The sequence below is a fragment of the Phyllosticta citriasiana genome, assembly GCF_038021145.1.
Source record: "Phyllosticta citriasiana strain CBS 120426 chromosome Unknown IWZ02scaffold_3, whole genome shotgun sequence".
Classification (NCBI taxonomy): domain Eukaryota; kingdom Fungi; phylum Ascomycota; class Dothideomycetes; order Botryosphaeriales; family Phyllostictaceae; genus Phyllosticta; species Phyllosticta citriasiana.
This window is the reverse complement of record NW_027117280.1, coordinates 2,047,254-2,064,046: the sequence shown is the minus strand read 5'-3', so window position 1 is coordinate 2,064,046 and position 16,793 is coordinate 2,047,254. Positions and strand designations below refer to the sequence as shown.

Genomic DNA, 16,793 nt, shown 5'->3' with positions numbered 1-16,793 from the left:
ACCTAGTTCTACCGGATAGCTATAACTATAAACCTAAGAAAATAGACTAAGATACCCCTATACCGCCTAGCCTACTACCTACTTAACTAGCTAATAAACCTAAGGAAATAGACTAGGACTTCCCTATATACCCTATCCCCCTATCATCCCTACTAATTATCGTACTAGGCCTAACTAAGAAATAGTATACTATACTAAAGAGAACTATCCTAGTAGATGCCTCTAAACCTAACCCTACCTACTAAGGAAAAAGGACTAGGTTCGGATTTCATCTAAACTTTAATACTACCTAGGAGGTAATTAATATAGCACTCTCTTACATCCTATACGTAATAAACCTTATATATAATATAAGTAAGAAGTAAAGACTCTATAACCTTAGTAACATCCTATAGGATTATACTAAGATAGGTCGCGTAGGTAATACGTTATTAGTTCTTACTACTTAAGTTTACTCCCTTAAAAATACTACTTATATGCTAGGAGTAAAGGTCTACTAGCTATAAAAGCTAGTTATCCTTCCTATAACCCTAGCTAACCTATTATATATAACCTAAGCCTAGAAAGTAACTACTACTAGAAAACTATACATAACTCCTTACCTAAAGATAACTATAAAGCTAGCTACTACTCCCCTAAAGGCCCTACGGGACATGTAGGTCATTATCTAGTAGTAAAGTCCCTTCCTAGACTTTAACCCTCTCTCTATATAAAATAATATTAATAACGCCTTTAAGAATATAGGTATATCTAGCCTAGTTATGTTAATAGTAATATATACGGAGAAAGGTAACATCCTACTTACCGGCTTACCCTAGTATAACTCTAAATTCCTTACCTCCTATAAGGACCTCTTTACTTACCTATTCCTAGATGCTATAGTCTAGGAGAACTAAACCTAGCATAAGGTTATTACCTATAGCATCCCTATAGAAGACCTATACTTACTTAATATCGGATAATTCATTATAGAAGAGGTCTATACCTTTAATCCTAGCCTTTCTATTATTAGAACTCTATACTAGCTTACTTCGGCCGAAAGGAGGGCTACCTAAAAAGTAGGGTTAGTTATTATAGCCTTCTATATAGTAAAAGAGGTAGAGATAGCTATCTTAAAGCTACTCTATCTTATAGGAGTAAGTATTAGGGTTATAAAGCTCCTTAAGATCACTCTAGATATATAGTATATAAAGTGTTAAGCATTTAGCTATAGCTCCTCTAGGTGTTATAATAGGACTAAATGCTTACTATATACTAGCCCCTATACTATAGAGAAGCATGACTATAAATACTATATAAAGAGAGGCATAATATATACCTATATAGCGTTAAAGTATAGTAACTATAACGGTACTTATTACTCCTAGGACCTAAACTATCCCTATTATCTAATAAAGCTATCCCCCTAGTATAAATATTAGGTAACCTTAAAGTTATACTATTAGGGATAGTACTAGAACGCTATAGTAGAGTATATATATAATCTACCTTACCTACTACCCTATACTATATTTACTTTTCTATATATGCCTTCTTCCTACCCCTCTTCCTTTTATTACTCTTACTTCATACTACCTATCTACTTAGATAATAGTAGGAAGGCTAGTTCTTAGCCCCCCCTTACCTAAAAAGAGCCTAGATAAACTATCTATCTATAATAACCCTATACTAATACTATACTAAGAATTATACTTTATTATATAAGACTCTTTAGACGGGTATCCCTACTTACCTTATAAATATATATGGTATCCCCTATAGATAGCTCCGTCTTAGATAGCCTATAGCTCTAGTAAGACGTAAAACAATCAATTAATCAATTAATCAATCAATCAATCCAAACACGGAAGCCGCAACGTGGAATAGCTATAAATAAGAGCTCTAAAATCAATGTATCAAATTGATAATTTGCCCGCTTGGCTTAGTGGTACAGCGTCTCACTCGTAGAAAAGCGTCATGAGAAGATCCTCGGTTCGATTCCGAGAGTGGGCATCCCTTGTTGTTTTGCCGGGGTGAAGAGACAGGTTTGCGTTCTGTTTTGCTGTGTGAACGTGTGAAGAGAAGGGGTTGTGGGAGGTGGAATGAGGGGATGTTTAGATGGGAGGAGGAGGAGGGGGGAAAGACGCAAGAGAGAAGAGAGGAGACAGGTGTGATCGTGTGTGATGCTCTGGGGAGGAGGGGAGGAAGAAAAGGGGGAACGGGTAGGTGCAGGAAGTCGATGGATGGATGATGCAGTGTTATTTGAACCCTAAACATCGAGATAGACACTAGTAGTCGCTTGCAACCGACTACTTTACAGTTTACAAGCACGGAGCTGCCCGACCGCAAGCTTTCATTCTAGATGAGGACCAACGTCGACCTTCTTACTACACGACTGAGCAAGCAGCACTATTTACGAGCAGCGTGTTGTTGCGGAATATCTAGACGTGGAGACCGAAGGCAGACAGACGCGTCAGATCAGCCGGAAAGGTAAGAATTTTGGCGGGGGTTTGTGGTCGGTAGTCTGTATGAGCAAAACGCGATTTGAGCTGGCAATGTACTTACTACTAGCTGAGAGCCATTAAAACGTGGATGCAGACGAAACACTCAATCGGAATTTTGACAACATGCGCGTATGGAGGGGTCAAGTGAAGATTTTTGACCAGATGGGATTTCCGCATTATTTATCATATATCTGTAGGGTCGACTGACGTTTGGACTATTCAGATACTAAGTTCCGCAGTCAAGGAGACTTCCAAGACGGGCTCTCCTGAGGAAGTAAAGATTTAACCATGTATGCGCGGAAGCATCTTTTTCAGTCTTTTAGACGATTTCGCAGTGGACCTTTGTCAAAAGCCCGGACCATGAGGCCGTGAAGTTGGCTTGCCGCGATTTTGCGAGTAGGTCCGCGACTATGTACGGCATTGGAGACTGGTCCCAGTTTTAAATTTTGCATTTTAGCACTCGTAACTTCAGGCTGTTACATCGGCGACCAGAATGCTGCAGAAATATTCGATGACATTTAAGCTACAATTTCCACTCGACACACTGAAGGCCTGACCATCGTTTGCCCCAATTCTCTAGGAAGAAGGTCGAAATTCGAAGAATGTATTCTAAAGGTTTTGGTGGTCTTTTGAGAGAAGCTGGCTTCACGCTGACCGCACAAGACGCCGGCGACGGACTGACGCTTAGTGGAAGAAGTCGTGGCGTCGTGCACACTATGAGTTGAAAGCGGTAGATGGGACGTATGAGGAAAAAGGGAAACACCGAAGACTGACAGGTGGGAGTATCTCAGCAACCCTTCAACACGAAAGCACTCAGGACGGGAGCGTTCGAGTACAGTCACGTATCTTTGAGCAACACTGCACTGTTGTGGATATCAATACTGTATTAAGCTTTTCGCGTACCACATCAAGACGGTATATATAGCTATGAGGGAGGGATACTATCTAGCACGCATCCCAACCCAAAGCGAACGCACAAAACCACTGCTACTAAGGCCCTTTCGGGAAAGATGAGAATATATCCTCCCGACAATCGCAATCTGAGGTTGATGGGATATACTTGAATGCTCCTAAGGAAACGGAATTTGAAGGGCGACAAGGAAAAGGTTGGAGGAGAGAAATGTTGGGTCGAGAGGGAGCGTCTGTCCAGGCAGAAGCCGCGGCAATCTCGCAATTGAGGTGTGAGAGATGGATGACCAGCAGCCATGACACGTCTATGCACTCGTCTCATCCACCTCGCGCATCTCGTCGCGCCTGCTGTCGACGAAGCCTTGGTCCGTCTCCAGCTCGCGGTCCATCGAGTATGCCTTGACGAACAGGATGGTGAGGACGCCGGCGAGGGCACCCAGACTGCACATGACGATCCAGAGGACGTGAAGCGCGGTAATGTAAGCGTCGATGAGGTCGTGACGCACGGCGGCCATGCTGGGGTCGCCGCGCATGGCCTTGACCACGCTGACCAGTGTCGTCGCGTCCTTGCTGTATTCGGCCGCCTTGGCCGCCACGGCGGGGATGGCGGATGCGAGCAGCTTCTTCTTGACTTGGTTTTGCACCACCGTTCCGCCCACCGCGACGCCCAGCGTCTGCCCAAAGTTGCGGAAGAAAGGGTTCAGGGCTGCTGCTGCGGCAACGTCTCCCTTGACTGCGGCCGCTTGGTTGCAGAGACTCATGGCTGGGTACAGGAAACCAAGTCCCATGCCCGAGATGAGTGCCAGCGGGATCCATTCCCGCGCAGGCGTGTGTTCCTTGTAGAGGATGAGGAGTCCGCTGCCGACAGTAGTCGTGAACCAGCCAAAGTACATGGCCCAACGGTAGCGACCCGTCTTTGCAATGAGGATTCCGGCAATGACGGCGGCGGGTGCGGTGGTAAAGGTCCACGGGAAGAGGGCAATACCCGAAGTCGTTGGCGACATGGACTTGGCGGCTTGGAAGTAGAGCGGCATGTAGTAGAGAGCAGACCACAGCATCATGCCGTGGATGACGATGCTGACGTAGCAGACGAGTGCCGTGACATTTTTGAAGAGAGTGCCCCTCAGGATGGGCTCCTTGGGGATGAATTTGGAGTAAACGATGAAAACGAGCAGACCGCAAACGCCGACGACGAGGGGAACAAGGGTGCGCCAGTGGTCCCACGGGTACATGACACCGCCCTAGATTGGTCAGTTGACATATCAGAAGCGAGGCTTTCAAACTTACCCATGTGATGGGAATCAGAGTCGACGTCGTCGAAGCCACAAACAAAAACGACCCAATCCAGTCAATCTGCTTGAGTTTTTGAGCAAAATTGCCCGGCTTGTACTGCAGCTTCAAAAAGAGCGGAATCATGACGTATCCAATGGCGCAGAATGGAACATTGATCCAGAAGATCCACCGCTGTCGACCGTTAGCTCGAACGAACAAGAAAGAAACAGGGAGTCGGTCGCCACTCACCCATGAGACCTTCTCTGCCAACACACCTCCGATGACGGGACCAATCACACTTCCAATTGCCCACATCATGGTTACCAGTCCAAGCCATTTGCCTCTTTCCTTCAGTGGAACCATGTCAGTGATGATGACGCCTGTCAAGGCGGCAATTCCACCTCCTCCGATACCCTGTATCACCCTGCTCGTCAAGAGAGCCGTAAAGTCATTGGAGACGGCACCCGCTATCGCGCCGACGGTGAAGAATGTGAGGGCAATGAGGAGGAGTGGTTTTCGCCCAAAGACATGGGAAAGAGATGCAAAGCTCGGCTGAAAGACTGTTGCGGTGAGGAGAAAGGACGTGCCCGTCCAAAAGGCTTCAATTCCAGTTCCATGGAGGGCATCGGATATGACCTGAAAAATTAGCTACATCCGGAAGAGAGAATGGAAACTCACAGGAAGTGCCACCGAAATCGAAGTGGCATCGAGAGCGCAAACAAGATTTACAATGCAGAGACAAATAAATGCAGCAAGGAATCGCCAGCCAGGTTTGAATTCCTCTGGCGGCGTTGGACTGGCACTTTTCAAAGTTGTCAGATCAGATAGCCCAGAAGATTTTTGTGAGTCGTTGCGGTTTAGGGCAGCATCGCTGAAACTGTTGCGCCCCGACCCGAGCTGGGACATTTCAGTGCAGGATGTCTTTGGATCACAAGGAGTGATGTCTGCCTGCGGACGGGAGTCCATTGTGAGGTGAAGAGAGAAGAGTGACTGGAGGGGCAGAAGGACGGCTGCTGAGGGATTAGAAGGAGGGAACTGACCGAGCCATAGATATAACCTCTTTGCAAGTAAACCGCCAGCTACGGCATTGGGAGGACGAATCAATCAATGCAGGGGAGTGGGTCTTGCAGCCAGGGAGTAAAAAAGGAATTGCAATCTGGGCAGCTTGACAGAGACGTCTCATAACGGCTGGATTGTTGTCCTAGCACATGTCCCAAAACGTCACACGAGGCAGCCTTCCGGAATGGCTTGCAGTAGTTTTTCAAGACCAACGGCGTAGCGGACGGGATCTGACTTGGCTCTGGCCCATCTCTTGGGCTGTACCGCCTCGAGCTGGCACCATTGGCTCGGCAAGTCTTCCGTCGAGAGCGCCGTCCTGGTTCTTGGTGGCCCTGTCGGACGGCTGCAGGCGGGAACCTTATAGCTTAGCATGCTGACTGCGCACTCAAGTTTGACGCCTATGTGATGCTGGACGACAGTTGATGCGAAGACGGAGAATCGCCATGGCAACCTCGTCAAGGGGGCGAAGGTGGTGGTCATCGGGAACAATCGGCAAGTCGTGCCGTCGCCTGCGCTTGTCGAGTGTTTGGTTGGTGTTGTCGCGATGAGATGAGTGCAGGAGGGCGAGAGGTGGGTTGGTGTTGACAGGGGATGCCAGACGCCGAGGCTGAGATAGACGAAGACGCCTCTCGTGGCTCCCTCGACCCCCAACTCTCAACCTCCAACATCCAACCCAGGAAGTCCAACTCAGCTTGGCGCTTTCCGCGCTTCGTCTTCTGCGTTTCGACAGAGTTTACGTGCCGATGCCGTCACGATGCAGCTAGCGGCACCTTCAAGACGCGCCGGCCGAAAATTCGTCAGCCTGCCCACTCCACAAACGAAATCGCGGCCCGTCGATCAAGCTCATACATGGACCGGCTTCAATCGACAGCCCCTCACTGTCTCGTCTCGACTCTGTGGCTTGCCTGTGGTCACGGTGGCTCAGCGACTAGCCCTCGCCACAGAGACCTGGACAGGCGTCTTCATGCATGCTAGCTACAGATCCAAACATGTTCGCCTCTCATGCACCCTCTCAACTCCTTGGCCATGACGACTGCCTGGCTGTGTAAACCTAATGCTCAGAAAACTTCACGTGAAGCATCTCTCGCATGCATCTGCATTCGACTGCAGATCAGACTCAACAAACATCTGTTGAAGAATAGGCAAGCAACCACTGGTTCTGACACTGGTATGCTCCACATGGCCGGCCTGTCGTCATTTTGATTGAACAGTCACGATGCTGTTTATCTGACATGTCCGCCGCGCGAGTTTCAGCGCACGGCTGCTCCAGGCAAGAGACGACGGCCAATGTGCCATTCATCAATTTATCAACATGCAAAAACAATGTTTCTGACGTACACAGTAACCGAATTGGAATTGTACAACCACGAAGATATTCCTTCCAAATGTTGAAGATGTTGGACCATTATATCCTCCTTGTCAGCCTCGTTCTCTACTCCAAAGCAGCAAAAATGTCGCGCGATTGCCTCCATCTCGTCGCCGGGTCGATTACTTACTACACTCTTCGTCCTTTGATAGTTTGCCACGCCATCGGCACAACAGCCTTGTCGACAGCACGCGCCATTTACATAATGTCGAGAAAAGAGGAAATGCCGCCTCCGTCCAAACCGAGCGCCCATGAATTGGCAGTCGAAGCCGAAGCTGCGCACTATGAAAAACTTTTACACGACCATCTCTCAAAACTGGCCAAGCCAACACCAAATCCTTCAAGGCCTGTCAGCCATGAGATTCCAAGCGAAAAGGCGAGAAAATCTGCAAGTTTCTTCACAGTTGCCGAAGTACCATTAAACCCATCCCGTCAAAAGCACCACTCGTTTCTGCCAAGGATACGCATCGACATTCACCTGGATGTTTACCCACCCTGCGACTGAACCGGGAGCATCCATACACCAGACCTACGATTTCGCCTAAAAAGTCAGCCAAGCGCAAGACTCCAAAAGGCAGCAATCAGACCGCTCGTTTCATGAGACAGTCAACGCTCATTCACGAAATTTCCTTGACCATTCACGCATGGCATCATACCACGACCATGACGAGTCGATGATCCGCTCTTCTGGACAGATCGCCAGCATCGCATGCCTAGCGCTGCAATCCTATGGTCAGCCGAGTGGCGTTCCACAGTCCAGTCTCGTGGTACCGTTCCAAATCGTCGCAAACCGGTATCTGCAGCAAAGCGTAGCTCGGCTTCCAGATGAGGTTGGGTTGATAATGGCGGCCGCAACCCACCGACTATTAGACGAATGTGGAGGCAAAGGCAGGGAACATCCCAGTTGCAACATGTTGAATCTCAGCCTCTTGATTCACTTTGCTACAATATCCAACAAGACCTCGGCGAAGGAGAAGTGGAAGTCTCATATATCCAAAAACTTCTGCTCATCACAGATTTCTGAAACTGAACAGAGTTAAATGAAACACGTTTTCGCTGCACATGTGGTGTAACGAGACACCTTTTTGCGCCCATCTCGTGTTCGAGAATTTTCTACCCGTCGATTTTGTCTCATGTCTCCAGCACAATCCACCATTGATTTCATCCCGACGCCTTTGATTGTTCTAGGCGCGCCACTCACCTCCCACTTCGGGTGGATCAGCGCAAAAGCAAAAACGAAATTAACGACACCTCGCAGATGCCGTGCGATGCTGCCGATTGTATCAGCTACCGAGTGCGAAAGACGAGTTCAGGACGAGCCAACTGCAAGGCCAGAAACGCGAGCTGATGCCTTCTGTTAGACGACTGCTCCCACAATGAGCACTGGCACTTGAAGATCTTTGACAGATACAGGTCTCATACTGCGATGTGAAGGTCTGGACACGCCTATTACAACTGCATCAGCCCCTCCAGGCACCTCTCGACCGAAACAAGCCACCACGTGTGGTGTTGTACCAGAAGAAAAACCGGGACAGGAGAAGGTTTGCTGCCAAAAGTCGAACAAATTCAAGACAAAACGGGTGAATGCGGGGAATTCGTATCATCAAAGAGGCGCGGACAGGGAGCATTCAACCCCACCCACGCTACAGAGGAAAAGCGTTCAACTTCAGAACAGCCAACAAACGGCAGGATTCAAGCTCCGCGGAGCGACAGAGAAAGTCAAGCGGGCTGGCTGGTATGGCACATCTTTTGGCAGCAAGCCACAAACAGCCACCTTCATGGCCTGTCTCTCCATCTGCCCTATCTCAAACACCATAACAAAGCTCCATGACGCGCGACGAGACAAGTCAAGACGAGACAGGACAAGACACGGTCCGCACTCCGGCCTCGCTCACTCACTCACCCACGCCCTCAGTCACTCACTCGGTCCAGTACACCCACCCGCCTCTCGCCGATGGCGCGCAGGACGCGGCGCTGAGAAGGCGCTCGCACCCGTAACCATAACACTCCGCTTCTGCTGCTGCTGCGGTCTCGCTCGCTCGCAAAGGCAAAACGCAAAAGTCAAAATGCAAATCCAACACCGCAGCAGGTGGGCGCGTCGCGCAAACTAGGCGCTAGCCAGCGACGGCGCGGCCGCCGCGGCCGACGGGCGAGCGGAGACTTTACTTTGTCTTTGTCAGCTCAGCAGCAGACACCTACCATGTATGTAGCTAGGTGGTGTTTTGCTCAGCTCGTCCGCGCTACCTCGTGCGATGCCTGCTGTCTTGTCTTGTTCTGCATCTCATCACCTCGATGCTACCCGTCTGCGCGCGCGCCCGCGGCCCACTGCCCTAACCTACTCTCCTCTACTGTGTCATTCGTCTCGAGGACTGGACCTAAACACCATCACCACCACCACCACTACACCTCGGGGAGCGTGCAAGGACGACGCACGCAAGCGAAGCGTCGCGCGTGGGGCGGCACCACGTCATGTTTTGCATCCGGCTGGCTGGCTGGCTGGCTTGCTGGCTCGCTCGTCTGCCTGTTGTTCGCCTCCATTGTCGCTATTACGCGATTGAATGATCGAGCTTGCCTGTACGTCACCGTAGCGCACTGGTGAGGCTCAGCTCAGCCTCTCAACAAACAGACAAACAGACTGACCGGCGGCGACGACGTGATGAAGGTAGACGAGTGCAGACCCAGAAAGCAGGCCGCGGCCAAGGGTAAGGGCATGATGGTGGGAGCTTCCCAGCACGCCGGTGTGGCGAGCCCGCCTCAGCTACCGTAGTCTTGAGTGGCGACATAGGGCAGAGCGCAGTAACGAGCAGTTCGCTCAGCCGTACGCAGCCAGGCCGTACGGTAGCGCGATGGCGGCATGGAAGGGGAGATAATGTATGTATGTATGAGAGAGAGGGGTATGATCCATCTACCCCTCCACCCAACGCTGGTGGTGCCTTGGCAGGTCCTCCGGGTCGGTGGCGTAGGTAGTTAGACACTTCCACCAGCTCACCACCAGATGCATCATGGTCTTCCTTGGCGGCCCAGGCGAGCGCTCCGCCCCTCTCGCCGTCAAGTGTATGATGGCCATGACGCAAGAACGCAAGCAGAGCAAGCTGCGGCGGTGCTTCAGGGCAGCCATCAAGACCAGGGACGCTGGCCAAATTGCCGCCGCCTGCTCATTGCGCTACACGCGACAAACGCACGCCAGCGGTAGGGTCGACTGTCGCTCGGAGGCCCCAGAATCACGGAGCTGCCGCCGTGCGAGCGATTCTAGACCGACGCCTCGTCAACACCCACACCCACGACGCAGTCGAGCCGAGCTGAGCTGCTTCTGCGAGACAGCGTGAGTAGGCAATGCACGCTTTTCAGGGACGGAGCGGAGCTGCGCGGACCGACCTCCTGGCAGCTTGCATCAGAAATGGATAGACAGGATGACTGACTGACCGGCTGACTGCAGTTTCGATTCTCAACGGCCTGCATCGTATGCATGTCGTATCTCGCCTGACCAGGTAGGTCACGGCGAAGGAGCATTCGAGTGAGGCTTCAGCTGCCCTTGCAAGGAGATCGGGGTGTAGGCGAGAGGAGGTGCTCAGGTCACCGTTAATGAGAGATGGATGAAAGTGGCGAGAGACACAAAGTCTTGCTTTTGCAACTCGGAAAGGCGGATAGACGTGTACGAGCACGAGGGAAGAGTTGGTGTTTGCCGGGCCCGATGTTCCCGGCTGCCTGAATGCAAGCTGTAAAAAGTGGAAATGGGCGATGGGTCAGGTAAGAAGATCGTTGAAGGAGATAGATGGTTCCGGCATTCGGATCAGGCGTAGAGCGCCTCAGGAAGCTGGTTATCCGGCAGCGAGAATGGCAACTCACACCCAAGTATCGCGTTGTCTTGACTGGCAGGATGAAATAAGAATGGGAAGAATGGACTGCTTTGAAGCAAGATATCTAGCACCAACCAGCCTTCTCAAGACCAACCCTCAAGTGATAACGACAGAAACGAGAAACGAAAGGGCAAAACCGATGCAACACTGACCGGCAGGAAGTACCAACGCCATCCAAATCTGAAAACTACCCTCGCCCAGCATGTATCGCGATCAAGGCAAGGCATCATTTGCTGTCAGTCGCGCCTTGCTTGCTTAATCGCTCATTCGCTTTAAACGCTTGACTAGTTGCTAAGGGCCAGACACGCATCGACTGCCAACCCAACTCTGGAGGACCATTAGTGACTTGAAAAGTGCCTGATGTGAGTCAACTTACCGCCCGTCCTTCATCCTCACCACATCGTCAATTACATCCCGGTCCAAGCCGGGAAACATGCCCACCAAAGTATCTACAACGACCTTGTGCTCCTGCCGTTGAATCCGAAGTGCTTCCTCGGTATCTACGCTCGCCTGGCGTGCCTCTGCATCTTCGACACTCGCTTGCTGCAGTTGTCGTTGTTGCTCTTCGCTTAGCCTACCTGCCTCACTCATTGGCTCGTCAGTATGCCGACGAAGTGGATGTGACCGGGATCCTGGGTACAAGGACGCACCAGAGCTTTGTTGCTGGCTGCCAGAGGACTTTTCATTCGTGAAATCATCCGAAAAGATACGCCCAATGGTAGAGAGTGGGCGCTGAATGGTACGTAGAAGACCAGCAACGGCTGCATTATCACCATCTTCAGAGTCTTGCTGATGGTTACTGGAGCTAGCCCGTACCGAGTTGCTGCGAGCCGGAATTCGTTCAGCGTCGAGAGAGTTGCGTGGAGTGACCTCGGGTCGGCTGAGAGTAGATTTTTCTGATATGTGCATGCCACCAGGGGCAGGAGAAGGGTGACGATTGGTCGATGAACGCAGCTGGAGTTGGCGTTCTTGGTCCAACGACTTTCTCTCCGCAATGGCAGACACCGAGGCCTCTACATTCTTCTCAAAGTCCTCATCGCTTATGGTTAGGCTTGTTCGGTCGAGGTTCTCGATGAATTGAATAGCGCCCATCTATCAAAATTAGCACAAGCGAGAAAATTGGAGAGGCACAATACCAATGATGATATGTAGTATCCGGTTTCACCACCAAGCTTGTCAGGATTGCGGAAACGCAATATGTACTGCACGTTCGACACAAGATGGTCCGGATTGGCGCGGAGAACCGTGAAAATCAGCAAAGGAACAAAAGAATCGGCAGACTGATCCGACTGCGCATTTTTCAAGAAGCCTACTTCATCAGTATGAAGTCGTGTGAGATGATTTTCCAATCTCACCAAATATTACTTTGCAACAGTTCAGGATGCAAATCACCTTGTCCCTCGGGGCTCGATAATTTCTGATTTTGAGCAGCTCTGAATCATGTTAGCCAGCTTGCAACCCAGTGCTTTGCTGTCATACCTTGCTGTGCCAACTTCAAAAATTTTGTTCCCTTCTCGTCCACAGGTTTAATGTCGAGATGTTCCTCCCTCACCCAGTTGTAGATGCGAATCTTTTGTGCCAGAACCTCGTCTCTCTCCACATCTTCTTGATGTTGGCCGCGTCTGCCTGGTCCCTGTTGTGGCCCTCTTCTCCTATTCTTTCCAAGCATTGGCTCAGGGGGTGGAATGGCTGGCGAAAAGGTCTGCGTATACAGCCTGTTCATGACCAGCTTTTCCATACCTTCCCTTGCATTGTCAAACTCGGCGTCTGATACTGCCCGCCAAACTTCACATTGTGCCATCTTTTTACTTATAAACTCGAGAAAGTCACTGATGATTTTGACCTGCTCATGTACCATCCATTGTTTCTTGCCAAATTCGTAGAGAAATGACCGCAGAAATTTGGCGACGGGATCCGCGGTGCGATGACGTAGCTGCTCAAGGAATCGATGAAAGTCGAATGGTAGATCGGGCTCTGGATCTGGCTCAGGAGGGGGAGGCTTGTGGAGGTTGGGTGCCGTCTGAGCAGCACTAGACGCGGGTCCTTTTTCTTTTGCAGGTGGAGGTTCTTGAGGCGGTTGAGACTGCACAGACGTGGATGGTTCCGGCGCGGCTGTCTCTTGATCTTGACTTTCCATTTGCTCAGAAATGTTTCGTTCTGGAGGCTGTAAACTCGATTTTCGTGGAGGAAAGGAAGAAGATGTTCCAAACATGGGATTTGCCTTTTCAAGCCGTGGAGACATGATTTCATCCATGCCAGGCCCCTCCACCCCCTCGCCAAACTGATCCATTATGCTCTGTATCTCGGACCTCGAATCGTCACCGCCTCCGGATGTTACCGCAGCCTCTGGGCCGTCGTCTTTCTCGCTAAAACCAGCAAAGCTATCGTCTTGAGGATCGATGGACATGTCGGCGTGTTTCGGGGGTGTCTCAGGCAAGCGCGAGGAGGGGTTGGTCTGATCGAATGAATTTGTCCATTTCTGGTGGGACTGTCGAGGAGAGGGTGAGTTTGAGGATGGGTCTGTGCCTTGAGTGGAGGCATCTGCTATCGATAGCCCGTCCATTTGGGCCGAGGGAGCTTGTTGTGGGATTTGCGGAGGTTTTGAGTTGTTCTGAGAGTTGGGTCCTTCAGGATGTGCAGCATTGTCATTCATGTTTGCGGCACGATTGAGGCTGTCTTCCGCTGGGGGCGCAATGTGGCTCTCAGCATTCTTCGGCGCATGTCCTTCTCCTCCAGGTTGGGCTGGTGTTGGGCTGTCGGCGGGATCAGGATCAGGGAGAGGGGCAGCGGAGCGGGCGGCGGAGGCGGAGACGGAGGCAGGCGACAGCGGGAGCTGCTGGTCGGTGGTTGGTGGGAGCGCGGGAGCAGACATAAAACCGTGAATGAGCGAAGAGACGGCAATGGTGTCTAGCACGCAGCGAAGGTGTTGTCCGTTGGAGGTGTCAAGGGACGACGAAGGCGGGGAGGCCCAGAGTCGCTGGCGGTAGGGCTTAGCTCAACTTCCTTGTGACATGGATGGATGCACATCCGCGTCGTCATGCTCGCCAAGCCACTCACTCTTCCTCTTCAACACCACTCATGTGCGGCATCTTTGCCTCTCTCAGTCGCCATGACCCCATACATCCGGATCCGACCATCGCAGCTCTTCTCCGCAATCGAGGTCCCGACAGCCAGCAGACGCTTGAACGCTCCGTAAACCAATGCCACCTGGTTCTGCATGCCACTGTCCTTGCTCTCCGCGGGACGTCCATTGTCTCACAACCGCTCCTCGACAGGGACTCGGGCTCTGTTCTCTGCTGGAACGGCGAAGCTTGGGAGATTGATCGACAACCAGTCCTTGGCAATGACTCTGAGGCTGTCCTTGGCCTCTTTGTAGACGCGTGCCGCCATCAAACCACCATCGCCAGCGCCATCTCCCGTGTCCGAGGACCATATGCATTTGTATTTTACGATGCTCCTCGCCGTCGTCTCTACTTTGGTAGAGACTGCCTTGGTCGGCGCTCGCTGCTCTGCTCTGAAAAGGCAGGCAGCATGATTTTGTCGAGCATTTGTGACTACAAGGTGAGCGACCAATGGCATGAAGTCGAAGCCAACGGCATCTTCTTCGTCGATTTGGACGATGCCGAGTCCCAAATCGACTGCATTCCTTATGTTCGCGATACCAAAATGCAAGATGGCGACATTTTGGTAAGTCAATTTCTATTAGTGTTTCGACGCCTAACAATGCCCAGACTCTCCCTTACCCAAGGCTTAACATGACTTTGCCAGAAAGCAAGCCCCCACAACTCTCTCAAGACTCTCAGGCTGTGGCAGATATTCAAAATGTCCTGGAAAGATCGTTGAGACTGCGCTTGCAGTTTGAAACGGAGCTATTTGGCCAACCAAACGATCGACGTGCAAATATTGCCATTCTGTTTTCTGGTGGTCTCGACTGCACGTTGCTTGCTCGCATTGCCCATGATATTCTCCCTCTGGATACTTCCATCGACCTGTTGAATGTGGCTTTCGAGAACCCACGAGTCCATCGGCCTCCTCCGGGAATTGCTGCCGACTACTCGCCGTACAAACTTTGTCCAGACAGAATCACGGGCAGGTCTTCTCACGCCGAGCTTTGCATGGTTTGTCCACAACGCACCTGGAGACTTGTCGAGGTCAACGTGCCGTACTCGGAAACTTTGGCTCACCGCGAAAATGTCATCACCTTGATGCATCCGCACAATACAGAAATGGACCTTTCAATCGCTTATGCGCTTTACTTTGCTTCTCGAGGGTTGGGTTCAATCAATGAAAAGTCGGAATACAAATCTCCAGCGCGAATTCTACTGTCTGGTCTTGGGGCAGATGAGCTTTTTGGCGGATACCAACGACACGGCACCGCCTTCTCTCGAAAAGGCTTCCTCGGATTGGCTGAGGAGCTTGATCTTGACATTACTCGTCTACCAAAGAGAAACCTGGGGCGCGACGATCGGGTCATCTCTGACTCGGGAAGAGAAGTCCGCTTTCCATTCATCGACGAAGAGGTGCTAAACTGGGCATTGGCCGCACCAGTATGGGCCAAGACTGGGTTTGGACAAGACGATATTTCCGTCGGAAGCTCGGAGGTATTACTGGACGCCGAGAAAAGGGTCTTGAGGCTGTTGGCTTCAAAGCTTGGGATGGTTCGTGTGGCGTCGGAAAAGAAGCGGGCCGTGAGTGTCCTTGCAAAATCTTCATCACGCAACTGACAGAAGCAGATCCAGTTCGGAGCGCGCACGGCCAAGATGGAAGCTGGCAAAATCAAGGGGACACATGCGATCAAGGTCTGTTCCAATTTCTTTTTTCAGCTTTCAAAGTGGCGGTGATGATGGGGTGGGAGCTGTTTTCGCCCTGTTCATATTGATGTGAGACGCATCATGTGTGCTTCGACGGCCGGCGTGTCCAGGAGATGACCTGTGTTTCGGCATCGAGTCCGCTAACCGGCAGCTCTGTAGAGCCAACAGGCTGGAAAGCGTACAGTCGTTGATCAACCAAAGGCAAGGCTGAGCCATGAGATCTGCCAGAATCACGAGAGAGATATGCTTTATAGGACCGAAAGCTAACAGCGATTGTAGGGCTAAACAAACCCTGGGACTCGGCGGAGATGAGCTCATATCCGGAAAGCGGTTGAGGGTCGAAGCGACGATGGAAGGTCGGTGCAGCTCGTACTCGGCTGTTGCAAAGATTCGACGCCAAAAAGGCACTTGGCGACAGGCTGGCGCGGGAATAGAGATCTCTGAACATCGCCAGAACCGCTAGGTCGCGGGACAGCAAATCGTGGCGATCCAAAAGCAACAAATGGAGAGAATTGAATAGAGGGAAGACATGCAGTAGACGTGGCGCCGAACAAACAAGCCTTTTCGATGTTGACATGGGACAACACAGACCACTCGCCGTGCACCAGCCGAACCGGAAATGCAAAATACCCGCTTCGGCACGCGCCGCCTCCTTGCTTCTCCTTTCGCCTCCTCCATCACCAAACACAAGCTGTCGTTGGCGCCGATACCGCGGCCAAGATGGAAGCCCACCTCGTGCGCTTGAGACGGATGGCACCGCCATGTACACTGCCAGTTTGATCACCATGCATGTAGCGGAGACCCACCAAGCACCTCGTGTTTTCGTACTTTTTCCACCAGAATCAAAAGCGTGCGCTCTGATTTAGCGACGACCCCCTTTAATGTGGCCCACCAGGCGCATTCGTGGGTTTCACCCGCGCAGACCACCCCTCGCCGAGAGCCATCGTCCGCGCTCGCGCTACGACCCAGTGCCACCCTTCTCTTTGCAACTGCGCTCCCCTTCTTTTCTTATCAAGTGCCCGCCTCTAGCTCTCAG

General features: G+C 51.3%; 4 protein-coding genes and 1 non-coding gene across 5 annotated transcripts; 3 read left to right on the top strand and 2 right to left on the bottom strand.

Moving 5' to 3' along the window:
* Positions 1 to 1,910: 1,910 nt before the first annotated feature.
* Positions 1,911 to 1,992, top strand: IWZ02DRAFT_t30. The gene has a single exon. It is a non-coding gene; the product is annotated as a tRNA-Thr (tRNA).
* A 1,356-nt stretch (positions 1,993 to 3,348) lies between these two features.
* On the bottom strand, positions 3,349 to 6,304 carry IWZ02DRAFT_445280 (major facilitator superfamily domain-containing protein). The gene is made up of 5 exons (XM_066767156.1): positions 5,705 to 6,304; positions 5,343 to 5,466; positions 4,914 to 5,300; positions 4,680 to 4,856; positions 3,349 to 4,633 (listed from the first exon to the last, which is right to left on the bottom strand). The coding sequence occupies exons 1-5, from the start codon at positions 5,845 to 5,847 to the stop codon at positions 3,698 to 3,700; spliced, it is 1,767 nt and encodes a 588-aa protein (XP_066625572.1). The 5' UTR covers positions 5,848 to 6,304; the 3' UTR covers positions 3,349 to 3,697.
* A 160-nt stretch (positions 6,305 to 6,464) lies between these two features.
* IWZ02DRAFT_191443 (uncharacterized protein) lies at positions 6,465 to 7,708 on the top strand. The gene is made up of 2 exons (XM_066762440.1): positions 6,465 to 6,865; positions 7,066 to 7,708. Exons 1-2 carry the CDS (start codon positions 6,726 to 6,728, stop codon positions 7,592 to 7,594), a joined length of 669 nt encoding a protein of 222 aa, XP_066625571.1. The 5' UTR covers positions 6,465 to 6,725; the 3' UTR covers positions 7,595 to 7,708.
* A 3,268-nt stretch (positions 7,709 to 10,976) lies between these two features.
* Positions 10,977 to 13,893, bottom strand: IWZ02DRAFT_445273 (guanine nucleotide exchange factor Vps9). Its single transcript, XM_066767155.1, has 5 exons — positions 12,426 to 13,893; positions 12,302 to 12,379; positions 12,083 to 12,255; positions 11,323 to 12,038; positions 10,977 to 11,273 (listed from the first exon to the last, which is right to left on the bottom strand). The coding sequence occupies exons 1-5, from the start codon at positions 13,816 to 13,818 to the stop codon at positions 11,231 to 11,233; spliced, it is 2,403 nt and encodes an 800-aa protein (XP_066625570.1). The 5' UTR covers positions 13,819 to 13,893; the 3' UTR covers positions 10,977 to 11,230.
* Positions 13,894 to 13,996: 103 nt separating this feature from the next.
* IWZ02DRAFT_445264 (asparagine synthase-domain-containing protein) lies at positions 13,997 to 16,404 on the top strand. Its single transcript, XM_066767154.1, has 4 exons — positions 13,997 to 14,633; positions 14,678 to 15,634; positions 15,680 to 15,745; positions 16,037 to 16,404. Exons 1-4 carry the CDS (start codon positions 14,025 to 14,027, stop codon positions 16,040 to 16,042), a joined length of 1,638 nt encoding a protein of 545 aa, XP_066625569.1. The 5' UTR covers positions 13,997 to 14,024; the 3' UTR covers positions 16,043 to 16,404.
* The last annotated feature ends 389 nt before the right edge of the window (positions 16,405 to 16,793 follow it).

Excerpts from the sequence above, each read along its gene's own strand:
- IWZ02DRAFT_445280 (XM_066767156.1), bottom strand. The coding sequence starts at position 5,847 with ATGAGACGTCTCTGTCAAGCTGCCCAGATTGCAATTCCTTTTTTACTC. Across the intron at positions 5,467-5,704 it reads GAGGTTATATCTATGGCTCG|TGCCAGTCCAACGCCGCCAG; the intron begins GTCAGTTCCCTC and ends AACTTTGAAAAG. Across the intron at positions 4,634-4,679 it reads CTCTGATTCCCATCACATGG|GGCGGTGTCATGTACCCGTG; the intron begins GTAAGTTTGAAA and ends TGACCAATCTAG.
- IWZ02DRAFT_191443 (XM_066762440.1), top strand. The coding sequence starts at position 6,726 with ATGCACCCTCTCAACTCCTTGGCCATGACGACTGCCTGGCTGTGTAAA. Across the intron at positions 6,866-7,065 it reads AAACATCTGTTGAAGAATAG|TAACCGAATTGGAATTGTAC; the intron begins GCAAGCAACCAC and ends TGACGTACACAG.
- IWZ02DRAFT_445273 (XM_066767155.1), bottom strand. The coding sequence starts at position 13,818 with ATGTCTGCTCCCGCGCTCCCACCAACCACCGACCAGCAGCTCCCGCTG. Across the intron at positions 12,256-12,301 it reads CTGTTGCAAAGTAATATTTG|GCTTCTTGAAAAATGCGCAG; the intron begins GTGAGATTGGAA and ends CTGATGAAGTAG. Across the intron at positions 12,039-12,082 it reads GATACTACATATCATCATTG|ATGGGCGCTATTCAATTCAT; the intron begins GTATTGTGCCTC and ends TAATTTTGATAG.
- IWZ02DRAFT_445264 (XM_066767154.1), top strand. The coding sequence starts at position 14,025 with ATGTGCGGCATCTTTGCCTCTCTCAGTCGCCATGACCCCATACATCCG. Across the intron at positions 14,634-14,677 it reads TGCAAGATGGCGACATTTTG|ACTCTCCCTTACCCAAGGCT; the intron begins GTAAGTCAATTT and ends AACAATGCCCAG. Across the intron at positions 15,635-15,679 it reads CGTCGGAAAAGAAGCGGGCC|ATCCAGTTCGGAGCGCGCAC; the intron begins GTGAGTGTCCTT and ends TGACAGAAGCAG.